The sequence below is a fragment of the Vipera ursinii genome (assembly GCF_947247035.1).
Source record: "Vipera ursinii genome assembly, chromosome: Z".
Taxonomy (NCBI): Eukaryota; Metazoa; Chordata; class Lepidosauria; order Squamata; family Viperidae; genus Vipera; species Vipera ursinii.
Genome location: NC_139517.1, coordinates 108156624 through 108168925, shown reverse-complemented (window position 1 = coordinate 108168925; position 12302 = coordinate 108156624). Strand labels below are relative to the sequence as shown.

Here is a 12302-nt window from a genome sequence, read left to right as displayed (position 1 = left end):
CACTGGAGCTTTGATATCGAAATATTCAGGGATTCCCCCTTCTCTCTTTTCTTTTCAGTGTAGAATATGACACTACCATTTTGCATTTTAAATGCCCTCTGCAGCTTGCTATATTGCTGATTTGACAGCAAGGGCGGGGGGCGGGGCGGGAGAGGGAAAGACCTCTTTCCTGAATCTCTTCACTGCATAGCTTGCAGATCTGAATACTACACAGGCAAAAGCTGAGTCAGAGGAGAGATGCAGCCTGCGCTATAGGCAGTCATGGCCCAGTTCAGGATTTTAGACTGCATGATCAACCACAACTGGAATTTGATATGTAACCTCTATTGCTCTTGGAGTGGTCAGGTTTGTTCATTATATTTAGTAGTTTATAAAGCAGAAAAAATAGTATTATGCTGCAAAAGGAGGAAATTAAACTCTTTCCCCTGTCTTTTTCTGCACTCCATCTCCAATTCTTTACAGTATGCCATAATCTTTAGTAATTGATTGTGTGCTGGGTATTTAGTGTGCTTTCTGCCTTAGCTGGTTTATTTTTAACTATTAAATTGGTTATTGAGAAGTCTTTTCCTAAAGATGGATTGCAGTTTTTGGAAAAGGTAGCTCAGTTCAAGAATAAGATATATTAGGAAGAGGCAAATTTACAATGCATGCAAAGTTTGAAGTTCTAATTGTTATTATATTTTAGGGAAAGTTACCAATTGATTGTCAGTTCATTTACTTAATGTCCAGAGTACCACAAATATATATTATAAGAATTTGTCATTGCATTGGAAATAAATAAATAGTATATGACTTATTTATAATTTATACAATTAAATAACAAACATAAGATAAATTAAAATAAACAAGATGAGTTGCTTATACAAGAAAGGTCAGTAGTTGAGATAGTACAGTTTGGATTTCTGTAAGAGCAGTTCTTATTCTGAAACTCCGAAGTCTGATGTTACTAAAGTTAACTTTGTTTTTGCTTCAGAGCAAATGATACATTTTTAAAAATAGTTTTTAATTTTAAAATGTAGAACTGAACTTTAAGGAAGGAACAGATTGTGTGTTGGTCTATGCATAAGCGCTGAAAGGATGGATGTTAAGGGCTGAAGGCTGGTAGTCTCTGCATTAAGGGTGAAAATTATTGTTGCCTGCCCCACATGAAAAGTATGAAAATAGATGGAAGACAAGCAATCTAAGCTGAATTTGGCAGAGCTGATGGATGGGCTGCATTAAAGTGTTGCTTAAGTTACTGGCTAGAATGTTGCCCATGTTCTGCTAGGGATGTGGTACAAGGTTTTGGTTTTATAACCAACTTACACATCCAGACAGTATGATAAGCATTTATTTTCTAACCATCATTTATTTGCTAATTGTTACCTCATGAAGCTTGAGTTAATTAACATTAACAGTTGGTTATGCTTAAGAAGTCTCAGTGCAAAGCTATAAAAAGATATTAGGCCTGTTTTACTTAGACATCTCTTGTTTGTGTGTGTGTGTGTGTGTGTTTGTGTTTAATCATTCTGTCCTTTTTTCTTGCAAACATTGCTACTTCCATTGTAGAAAGAGTGGAAGGGTATTCTTTTTCCGTATAGTGGAAAGACCATCATCCAAGGAACATTCCGTCCTCATTTGAACATGGTGATCTTTTGTGTTGTGATGTAAATTCCCTTGAAGGGGGGGGAGGGGAAAGCTACTCAAGGTGACCTTACAGTTTATTCACCTTAATTATGAAGAGAGGCAGGCTCCAATAGCAAGTAATGGACAAGCTTTGCTCATTTGTGCAAAAATGGACTGTATTCTGCCCGAGACAACTGACCAAAATACTCATAGACAGAAGTCCTCTGCTGGACCCTCTGCCACTGTTGTTATTACCTGTTTTATCTTTCATAAATAGTTCTTTATATATGGATTCCTTTGTATTACATTCTCAAAACTTAGTTGTATGGTTCTTATGGTTTGATGAAGATCTTGAACTGACTGACTGCAAGTAAAACTGGAGAGTATAAAGATCAACATCATTAGGGAACCATTGATGGCCATTTTAAATTCAAAAAATCACAGACTTCGGAGTAACCATTTTAATGAAAATGAATATGAGGGTCAGTTAAAGCATTAGATAGTGGCACTGAGTTGATACTGTTCATCTTTCAATAATTTTATGCCTGTTTTAGAGAAGCAGTTTTAGTTATCTTGCAGTTTCAATGAGCTGTGCTTACTATTGTACTATAGAACAATCTCCCCTGCCCTCAGTCTAAAACAGATATGCTAGATTAAATCTTTAGCATTTTGAACCAATTGCTACCTATACAGGGAAAAAGAAAAATGGCAATACACTTCTTGTAATAGAAGACAAACATGGTATCTGGAATATGAAAATACTTGCCTAGAAGAACAAATGATTATTTTCCACATTTTGACAACCAGTTCTAATATTTCTGTTAGAGGGATATTAACCTTCGCTCCTTTAGATCAATCTATACAAATGTATCTATAAGACGACCCATGACAATACTTACACATGATGGAACTACAATTTAGAAGACCTATACATGCCTGTTCTATCATATATTAAAAGAAGTATTTTAACTCTTACTTTTAATTTTATTTTTATACAATTTGTCACATGTAACTGCTAGAGATGACATTTCCTCTGGATTTTAAAAACTGTAAATATATATTTCGTACTTCAGTTATAGATCAGTCTCTTTTCTATGCAAACCAAGTATTCTTCATGAGAAATAGCTTGGAAAGTCAAAGTGGTTTCTCAATGTCTAACACCAGTTTCTTTTTATCCCTCCACTATGAATATGGTAACCATGTAAATGCATTAACCTTAGATCAAAAATGTTTTTTGGATTGGGGCCCATAATTACTAGATAATGTTACTTTCTCACCAGAATGACAAAGTATTGCAAAGTAATCTATTGCATTGCTCCAACTTTGGAACATCTTTTAAAAGGATTCCGTTCCAAGAATGCTGCTTCACAGGTTGCCAAATTTGATACCTTGATCATTTTGTTGGGTTCTAACGATCAGTTAGGATTGTTGCTATGTACAGCTTCCTACTGCATGGCAGCCTAAGTTGCTTGAACTCAATTTTCAGGTCTTAAGGGTCTTTGAGTGGCAGCCTCTTTAAGACTGGGATCAGAAGCAGCTCAGGAATTCATAATCACCATGACACCCATGGGCCTATCCCATGCCATTAAGTACCCGAAACAGGACAGAGGTTGTACAGTTGGTCTGGCTTTCTCATTGTATCTGAAAGTGGGAGAGCTTTTGGTGATTCACTTGTCATGATCAGATCATGCACTGATTACCATTAAGTTCTCTGGCACCACTATTGTAGATCAGTGTACATTTACAACTGAGGGAACCTGGATAGGCTTTAGAGAGAGCTTGTGAAGTGTCCTGCCAGTCTGCTGCACTTGCCTGGCTGAAGCCTGGGTTACCACAAGATTTTGGATTGACTCACACCTGCCTTCTTGTGGATTCTGTCATTCTCTGTGGTTCACAGAAGAGATGAAGGAGATGAACTGGGAGAAGAGATGTATAGAATGCTCCTGGCATTTAACAAGGGACAAAATACAGTTGAGCTTGGATTAGAGCTACTGTTAAGATTATCTAGTGGTGATAAAGGCAGTAAAACTACATTTTTTTCTCCCTTATTGCATTTGCAGATAGCCTGTCCCTTAATAGCCCTGTTTGGAAATGTGATGAAATATGAAATAAGTTCTCTTGGGTAGAAAGGATTCATAGATATATTAAAATAGACTATATATATTTAAATGGATACTCAGTAAGCCTTGAAATAATACTGATTCTTGGGAATTTGATTTTTAAATTAGTAGTTGTTGATTATTAAACTTGTCCTTAAACTTGGAACTAAATTTTACTTCTCCTCTACAAGGCTTCTTTGTGTGGGAGGGTGAGATATGAAGAGTAGTTTTGTACTATAGTACAGTACACCTTGCCATAGTTTCCATTGCAGTTCAAGGTGTTTCCTTCCAAATGCCTGGGAATCTTGGAAGTATGCCATGAGGCAAATCCTTTGACTCTATTATTAACTAGAAAAATGAATCAAGACTGCGTATACTTCCTATACAGAACCTTTGGTTAAATAATCAGAATGGTAGGGTATAACTTTTTAAGTTAAATTAATTGGTTCAATATATAATCAAGTTGAATTAAACTAAAATGTTCCCATGTTACTCTTGGGTATCTTCATTAGAACTACTTTCTGTACTTCAGAACAATTGAAAAAAGATACGAGTTGGATCCAAATCAGACATTACTATTCAAGACATGAGGCTATGAAGGAATAGAATAGCAAAGATACTTAGAAGGCTGGCTATAACCTTACAAATGACAGGAAAGTATCTATTAAAATAGTGGATACTAGTAAACATTAATGTTACATTATACAAGTGTCTACACTTAATACGGATATAATTGTGGAAGACAGTGGGGAATTTTATACAAATTAGAAGACTACATTTAAAAAGCATATAGTGGTACTAAGTGCACCGCTTTTGCTTAAGATTTTACAATTAAGAATAAAGGCATATAAAGAGGAACATGCAAAATTAACAAATGGGTTTTGGAAAACAAAGGAATATGAGATTGGATACTTAGTGTAAGGTGGGTAGGGAGAGAACAAAAGAACTTAAAGTGTTTTTTCTTTGCTTGATTAACTGCAGCGAGATCTTGACAAGATAAGTCATGCTAGAATGTGAAACACCTTAAAATTACGAGTTGGACCAGGACACTTGAGAAATCTTTACTATGAACAAAAAGCTAATGCAAGAATTTAGTTTTATGGTATAACATGGTTTAGGATAAGGTAGAGACAAGGATATATAATTTTCTTTTATCTGTTTTATTTATGTTATAAAATTATAGTAGAAGAACTGATAGAATCAACATGTGGTAATTGAAGCACAGTTTGATATATAACAAAACAACAGAATAACATAAGAGTCTTTTGCACAGGTCCACTTCCCTGAGTAAAATTGCTTCCAAAAACATAATGTACTACATGAAATTAAAGACACTAAACTGTTTGCTTTTTCTTGTCTCTTACTAGGTATCCAAACATGAAGATGAAAAAGGGCAGTGTGAAACAGTGTCATTGTCAGAAGATGAAGAAACTTTATCTTGGCCTGGACTCAAACTGATAGTTTTACGAAGATCACCAATAGGTTTTGGTTTTACCTTAAGACATTTTATTGTTTACCCCCCAGAATCTGCTATTCAGATTTCTTTAAAAGTAAGTGAAATGAATTATAAATAAAACCATTTATAGTTATGAGAGGGTTGTAATAAAAAAAATAGTGACTCTGGATTTTTCTGCATCTTTTACAGGATGAAGAGAACGGAAATAGATGTGGTATGTTTTCTCTTTGATTATTGTATTTAACTTTCTTTGTGAATATTTAGAATATATGGATGAAATATTGGTAGTGTGTTATTTAAGTTATATATGAAATTTGTAAAATGCTATGTAGCATTTTCTGTCTACCAAATAGACTCCCAAGTAGACTCTTCCCTCTTGTAAAATTTAGTAGTAAAAGACAAGAAAAACAATCTGGACATCTACATAACCATAATGAATTGAAGGATTGGCAAACTTTATGTTTTCCTCTATCTTTTATTCAAAAATAATTTACATAACATTTTATGTTAATTTGAATGTAAAAATGCTAATTGAAAAGTTATACAGCTCATGAAAGAGATATACCCTTAAAAATTAGGTTTTCTGAATTCAGAGTACCGTAGCTAGCAGGCTGGAAAATACCCACAGTTCCATAAGTTTGTCTTAAGGGAATCTGGCCCTTAACTATAACTCTGACAAGCTTTAGTCAGGTTCAGTTGTAGATATTAAATATATTTTATAATCGTTATGAAATTGGAAATTATTATCAGAGTGCTGGAATTGCATATTATACGCAAGTAGAGTTAACCATTTATCCAGGCAGTCCCTGGGTTAAGAATGAGATCTGTTCCCAAGTCTGTCTTTACCTCAGATTTGTATGTAAGTTCTCCTTCCTCAAGCCAATGAACTGTTGAAGCCAAACAATGTTTTCATGATCTGCTGAAAACAGGCTATATATTAAATATATATTTTAATATATTTATAATATTATTTAATTAATTAATTAATTAATTAAATTTTTATACCGCCCTATTCCCAAAGGACTCAGGGCAGTTTACAGGGCAGCATAAAATATAATATAAAAATAGTATAAATTAAAATAGATTAAATTACATAAGCCCAACAATTAAAACAATATAAAAAGTTAAAACCCCTTCAGTCCAGGCCTGATAGATCAAAAAACCAGGTTTTCAGATCCCGGCGAAATGTACGTGTGTGTGTGTGTGTGTGTGTGTGTGTGTGTGTGTGTGTGTGTGTGTGTAATATAAATATATTAAGTAAACATTGCACAGCTTTAGCAGTTCACTGGCTTAAGGAAGAATGCTGTTCACCATTTTTACTAATAGACACCCTGTTCATAGGTATAAGTTATCCATAAGTCAGATGGACTGCCTGAACCTTAATAGGATGTAGTAGGATACTACATTATTTTTATTAAGCACAGGTGTGAAAATTACAGATTAGGATTTCTCTAAATAAGTCTCATCCAAACTTATACTAGATCAAGTTATCATTTCATATCCGATAATGAGAATACAGAAGTTTGTTCAATGTTGAATTGACAATAGGCTTGGTGACAATAGGCTCATCAATAGACTTTATGAAGAAATGTGTTCATATTTTTGTTCCTTTGTGAGGCATATACAGCAGTGCCTTGGATAGGAAACAGTACGAAATAATCCAAGATATCTAGAGAAAATCTCTCCCTTTGTCTTATCAGGATCTTCTATTTGAATCCTTAGAATCATAAATGTGATAATAAATCCTTCTTGGTAGAAATCAACAAAAGCACAAGGAAGCCAGTTTTAATTGATGACATAAATTAAAACTGATGACATACTGATACACGTAGACAAATAAATTAATATTAATTAAATTTGTATGTTGCCCAGTCACAGGATTCTTTATGGTTTAGCACATACAAAAACACAATAAAGCATTTAAAAAGAACACAGTAGCATAGATAAAATTCAAACCAATTTGTTTATCAAACTAACAGATTTGATGTAGGGCAAACATCTCTAAGGGTGATTTAAAGATCTTTTCCACATCTGTCTGTCTCTCTTGGTGAATAGCTAGGCCCTGTGTATGGACCTTAGGTATCTGGGAAAAATACAATTTCCAAGTTACCTGATATCATGAAAACATTGCAACAGATTCCTGGGAGAAAAAGAAAAGTTACTCTTTGGCTCACAGCCTTAGCTGAGAAGAACTCAACTCTACTTTCTTTATTACCCCAAACTAATTACAAGAGCTAGTGAGGATTATATTTGAAGCCAGGAAATTGTATCCTTGACAATATTTCTAGGAAGAATGTGACAATATCTCTATGAAGAATGTGAAGTAGTTGAAAGTAGAAACTTAAGATAGGGAGGATATTGCTTTCTTGTGATTTTAAGTATTTGGGTCTGTCCCAGGTGGATGTATTAATAGTAAACGATGTCAGCATGTGCTACCTTAAAAGAGTCCTGTTATTATGCATTTTGAGGGCAATAAATAGCAGCTTGGGTTTACATGTGCACGGATGAAAAAAATGAAATTTAAATGCTAGTTTTACAATTGTGAATATGAAGTAAATATTGGCAATTGAGAAAGATGGAAGCCTATGTGTTCAAGAGACTGAAAGGGACAAAATGGAGTAAATTAAAGAAGAGGGAGTTGCCATTTAAGTAACTATACAATTAAAATGAAGGGAAATGGATGGTAGTTTTAAGATAGCATGAATATTTATCAAGTCAATTTTTATTGGCCATTGGATACATTAAAAAAAATCTAGTCATTTAGCAGCGAGTATAGGTTCATGAAAGTCACCTTGACTTTCTACAGAGAAGCAATAGGGGTACAGCTAGCCAACTTACAAAGTTATGACAGAACCCCCAAAGTACTTATGACCCAGTTCTGAAGTTTTTAATGGCTGCCCCCAACACACACACACACACGACCACAATTACAATATTTTTGCTGAAAACTGGCTACTTCTAGTTTTTGGCAAAAATGCCCATAGCAAACAATGGGTTCACTTAATAATCATCATGGTTGCCTAACCAAAGCATTCTAAAAATCAGGTTGGTCTTGTGATGATCTGCTTTATAACTGCCAAAACTTACAACCATATTTGGCAGTCTCCATTCCACTCATCAGTTGAGGACTACGTTAATTATTTAGGTTCCTTCATTATTATGTTTTTATTCCTCCTTTATTCTAGTAGTTCAGAAAGAGAATAAGTTGCTTGCTTATTTAGAACAACTTCTCCTATGCATGGAGTTCACTTTATTGGACCATGTATTTATTTGATTTGATTTGTATCCAGTTGACTATCTTCTCATAAAAATGACATCCTCCCCAGGACCTCCTTTAAGTAATAAAATGAATGAGTAAATATAATAGTGGGGTTCGATTTTCTGGTTGTGGATGCCATCTGAGTTTTTCAATCTGTCTCTTTGTGAACAGCCCATCATCTTTATAAAATACATAATTATATGTTAAAACCATACATTTTCAGATAAATCAAAAAGAAAGAAAAATTGTAAAATAAAACTTACTGATTTCTCAATTATAGATGCATGCACAGTATGTCTCAATGTGTTTTATTAAAAACATTTTTAGAAGAAGTTAATTTATAAAACATAGAAAAGGCACCATAAAATTCTGTATTATAAGGGAATAAATAGCTCAGAATTCATGCTCAGTATGGCCATATAAAAGTAGCATAAAAAACCTTCTGTTTTTACATCCTTATAAAGTAGCTAAGATATAAGGTAGTCAATGTTATTTGAGCCCAATTGTCATAGTGGATATGATGGACATATTATTCTTTATAAGTGAAATTGCTGCTATGATGGTGCTTTAATTACATGCACAGGAGCCACCTAGTGGCATACTTGGGTAAAAGTATGAAATTCTTGAATAAAACTTGAGAAGCAAGTGCTTTGAAAGTAATAGATGGAGCTAACTTAGCAAATTATGCTTCACAGCCATCAATCATTGTTGATTGATTGCTTGATTACCAAACAGTGAGACATAAATGGTTATGATTCATTTCTGACATTGGCTTATCTAAGTATAATTAACATGTTCTGGAGCGGGGGCGCGATCCCGGATGTTGATACGGTCCTCCGTGCATACACCTACTGCCATTCCCTATCGTCGTGGGAATGTCCTGCTTTCAGGTGCTTTGGAGAATAGCTTGGCTCCCTCTTCTTTGTGGCAGCCCCTGAGATATTGGAACACTGCTATCATGTCACCCCTCACCCTTCTCTTCATTAAACTACACATACCCAATTCCAACAACCGTTCCCTATATGTTTTAGCCTCCAGTCCCCCAATCATCTTTGTTGCTCTTCTCTGTACTCTTTCTAGAGTCCCGACATCTTTTTTACATCGTGGTGACCAAAACTGGATGCAGTATTCCAGGTGTGGCCCTACCAAGGCATTATAAAGTGGTATTAATACTTCACGTGATCTTGATTCTATCCCTCTGTTAATGCAGCCTAGCACTGTGTTGGCTTTTTTGGCAGCTGCAGCACACTGCTGGCTCATATTTAAGTGATTGTCCACTAGGACTCCAAGATCCCTCTCACAGTTACTACTATTGACCAAGATACCACCTATACTATACCTGTACATTTGGTTTTTCCTGCCTAAATTTAGAACCTTAGTTTTTTCACCATTGAATTTCATTTTGTTAGATAGTGCCCAGTGTTCGAGTCTGTCCAGATCCTCCTGTATCTTAAGCCTATCTTCTGGAGTGTTGGCTATTCCTGCCAGCTTGGTGTCATCTGCAAATTTGATGAGTTCCCCATCTATCCCCTCATCCAAATCATTGATGAAGATATTGAAGAGCACTGGGCCCAGAACAGAGCCCTGGGGCACCCCACTACACACTTCCTTCCATGTAGATGCAGTTCCATTGAGGACCACACGTTGAGTACAGCCTGTCAGCCAGCTACGAATCCATCTGGTGGTGATGCTATCTAACCCACATTTTTCTATCTTATCAAGTAGTAGGTTGTGATCTACTTGATCAAATGCCTTACTGAAGTCCAAGTAAATTATATCTACAGCATTCCTCTGGTCCACTAGTTTTGTTACTTGGTCAAAAAATGCAATAAGGTTTGTTTGGCATGATCTGTTTTTGACAAACCCATGTTGGCTTTTAGTGATAACTTTGTTGTGGTGGTTCTTTTTCTGAAAAATTATCTTTCTACATTTAAGGTTGTTAAAATTAGGAAGTTGGTGATAGACATCATTTACCCTACGTGAGTGCTTTTCTCCTGGATTGTGTGTCTAGGATATAATGCATCACTATCATGAGAAGTAGTTAGTATTTGTCAAAGTTTCACAACTTTTACAACTAACTATGTTAGTTTTACAACTTTTACAATTAACTAGGTTATAATGTATCCTGAGGTAGTATGTTCCATAACTGAACTAGAAGTTGTGTGAAATGGGGCTTCCTATTCTATAATTTGAAACATGTATTAGATGATGTGAAATTTTAGTGTAATGAGAGATGGGTCAAAGCTTTTCTGTATCTTTTTCCATACAAAAGATAATGTTGAGCTATTAGAATACTTCAGTGTGTTTTATGATGAAATGCTTATTGGTTCTAGAATGCAGATATTATTTTCTCATTTTATATCAGTTATAACTATGAAAATCAAAATAGAGTACTTTTACTCTTTATTATGAACTAACTCGGAGATTATGAGTTCTAGTTCCATCTTAGGCATGAAAGCCAACTGGGTGATCTAGGGGCCATCATTCTTTAAGCCTAACACAGCTCACAGGATTGTCTTTTTGGAGAAACTTGGAGGAGGGAATATTAGATATGCTCAGTGCCTTGAGTTGTTTATAAAAATAATAAAGACAGGATATAAAATAAATGACACTATTGAGAACATTACTAGATAATTAAAATTCAACAGGTTGATATAAAGGTATGTAGGTATATGATAACTTACCTTATTTAAGTGGAGAATATGTGTATATAAGTAGTCCTTGACTTACAACCATTCATTTAGACAGTTGTAGGAACACCACAGTCATGTGGTCAAAATTCAGATGCTTGGTAACTGGTTCATATGTATGACCTTTGCTATGTCCCGGGGTCATGTGCTCACCTTTTGCAACCTTCTGACAAGCAAAGTAAATAGGAAGCCCAATTCACTTAACAACCATCTGCTAACTGAACTGCAATGATTCACTTAACAATTGTGGCAAGAAATGTCATTAAATGGGGCAAAACTCACTTAACTGTCTCACTTAGCAACTTAACAATTGTGGCAAGAAATGTCATTAAATGGGGCAAAACTCACTTAACTGTCTCACTTAGCAACATAAATTCTGGGCTCAATTGTGGTCATATGTTGAGGACTACCTGTATACATACATTCATTCAATTTCATTTCAGTTAAATATGATACTCTTTTTTCCTTTTTGAGAAGCATGTTAAATGAAGTAGAAAATATAATCCTCCTAAGATATTTTTGTGCATTTATCATTGTGTTTTCTGTTACTTCTTCTACCCATTTGTCTTTTGATCTTGTGTAATGGTATCCATGGCAACTGCAATTTCAATTTCCTTATTTTCGTCTATCAATGAATCATTTTAAGGCTATGTGAGCTACATTTTTGCTGCAGCTGTAGTCACTTCATACTTATTTAGAAAGTGCAGTGTAGTTATTCCTTTAAATCATTACAGTAAATTATTAAACATTTTTCAGCTCACTGTGGAGCACCCCCCCAACATTCAATATTCTGAGAACCCTATTTTTTCAGGTCTTTTGAGATTTGCCTGCTTGCCTATACTAGAATCAGCAGATGGAAAAGTAATACATATGTACAGCCAATATATATCCATTGCTAATCGTTTTATGAACCAAATTTTACTTAAAATAGACCAAGTATTTGTCTTTTCACATTTCCATGAGCACCATTTTTGCCATCTCATACCATGGAGATAGTGTAAATAAAGTTTATTGAGATGAAAAAGAACTATTCTTCCTTTACTCTGTTACACTGAAAATAGGTTGAAAAATGAATAATTTCAATCAGCTTGAGTTAAAATTTTTGCAAATAATTTTACCAAAATACACAATCAGTTTCATTCTTGTCTGGATGTGAAATTCTTTTCTGATTTAATTTGGAGAACATATTTAGC

At 34.7% G+C, this 12302-nt stretch overlaps 1 protein-coding gene across 3 annotated transcripts in view; it reads left to right on the top strand.

Moving 5' to 3' along the window:
• Positions 1-12302, top strand: part of ARHGAP21 (Rho GTPase activating protein 21) — a 78082-nt gene that overhangs the window by 26932 nt on the left and 38848 nt on the right. For all 3 annotated transcript variants that reach the window (XM_083376181.1, XM_083376182.1, XM_083376183.1), the window contains 2 exons: positions 5072-5254; positions 5350-5374. In XM_083376181.1, coding sequence (XP_083232307.1) covers positions 5072-5254; positions 5350-5374 — 208 coding nt within the window. The remainder of the gene's footprint in view (positions 1-5071; positions 5255-5349; positions 5375-12302) is intronic.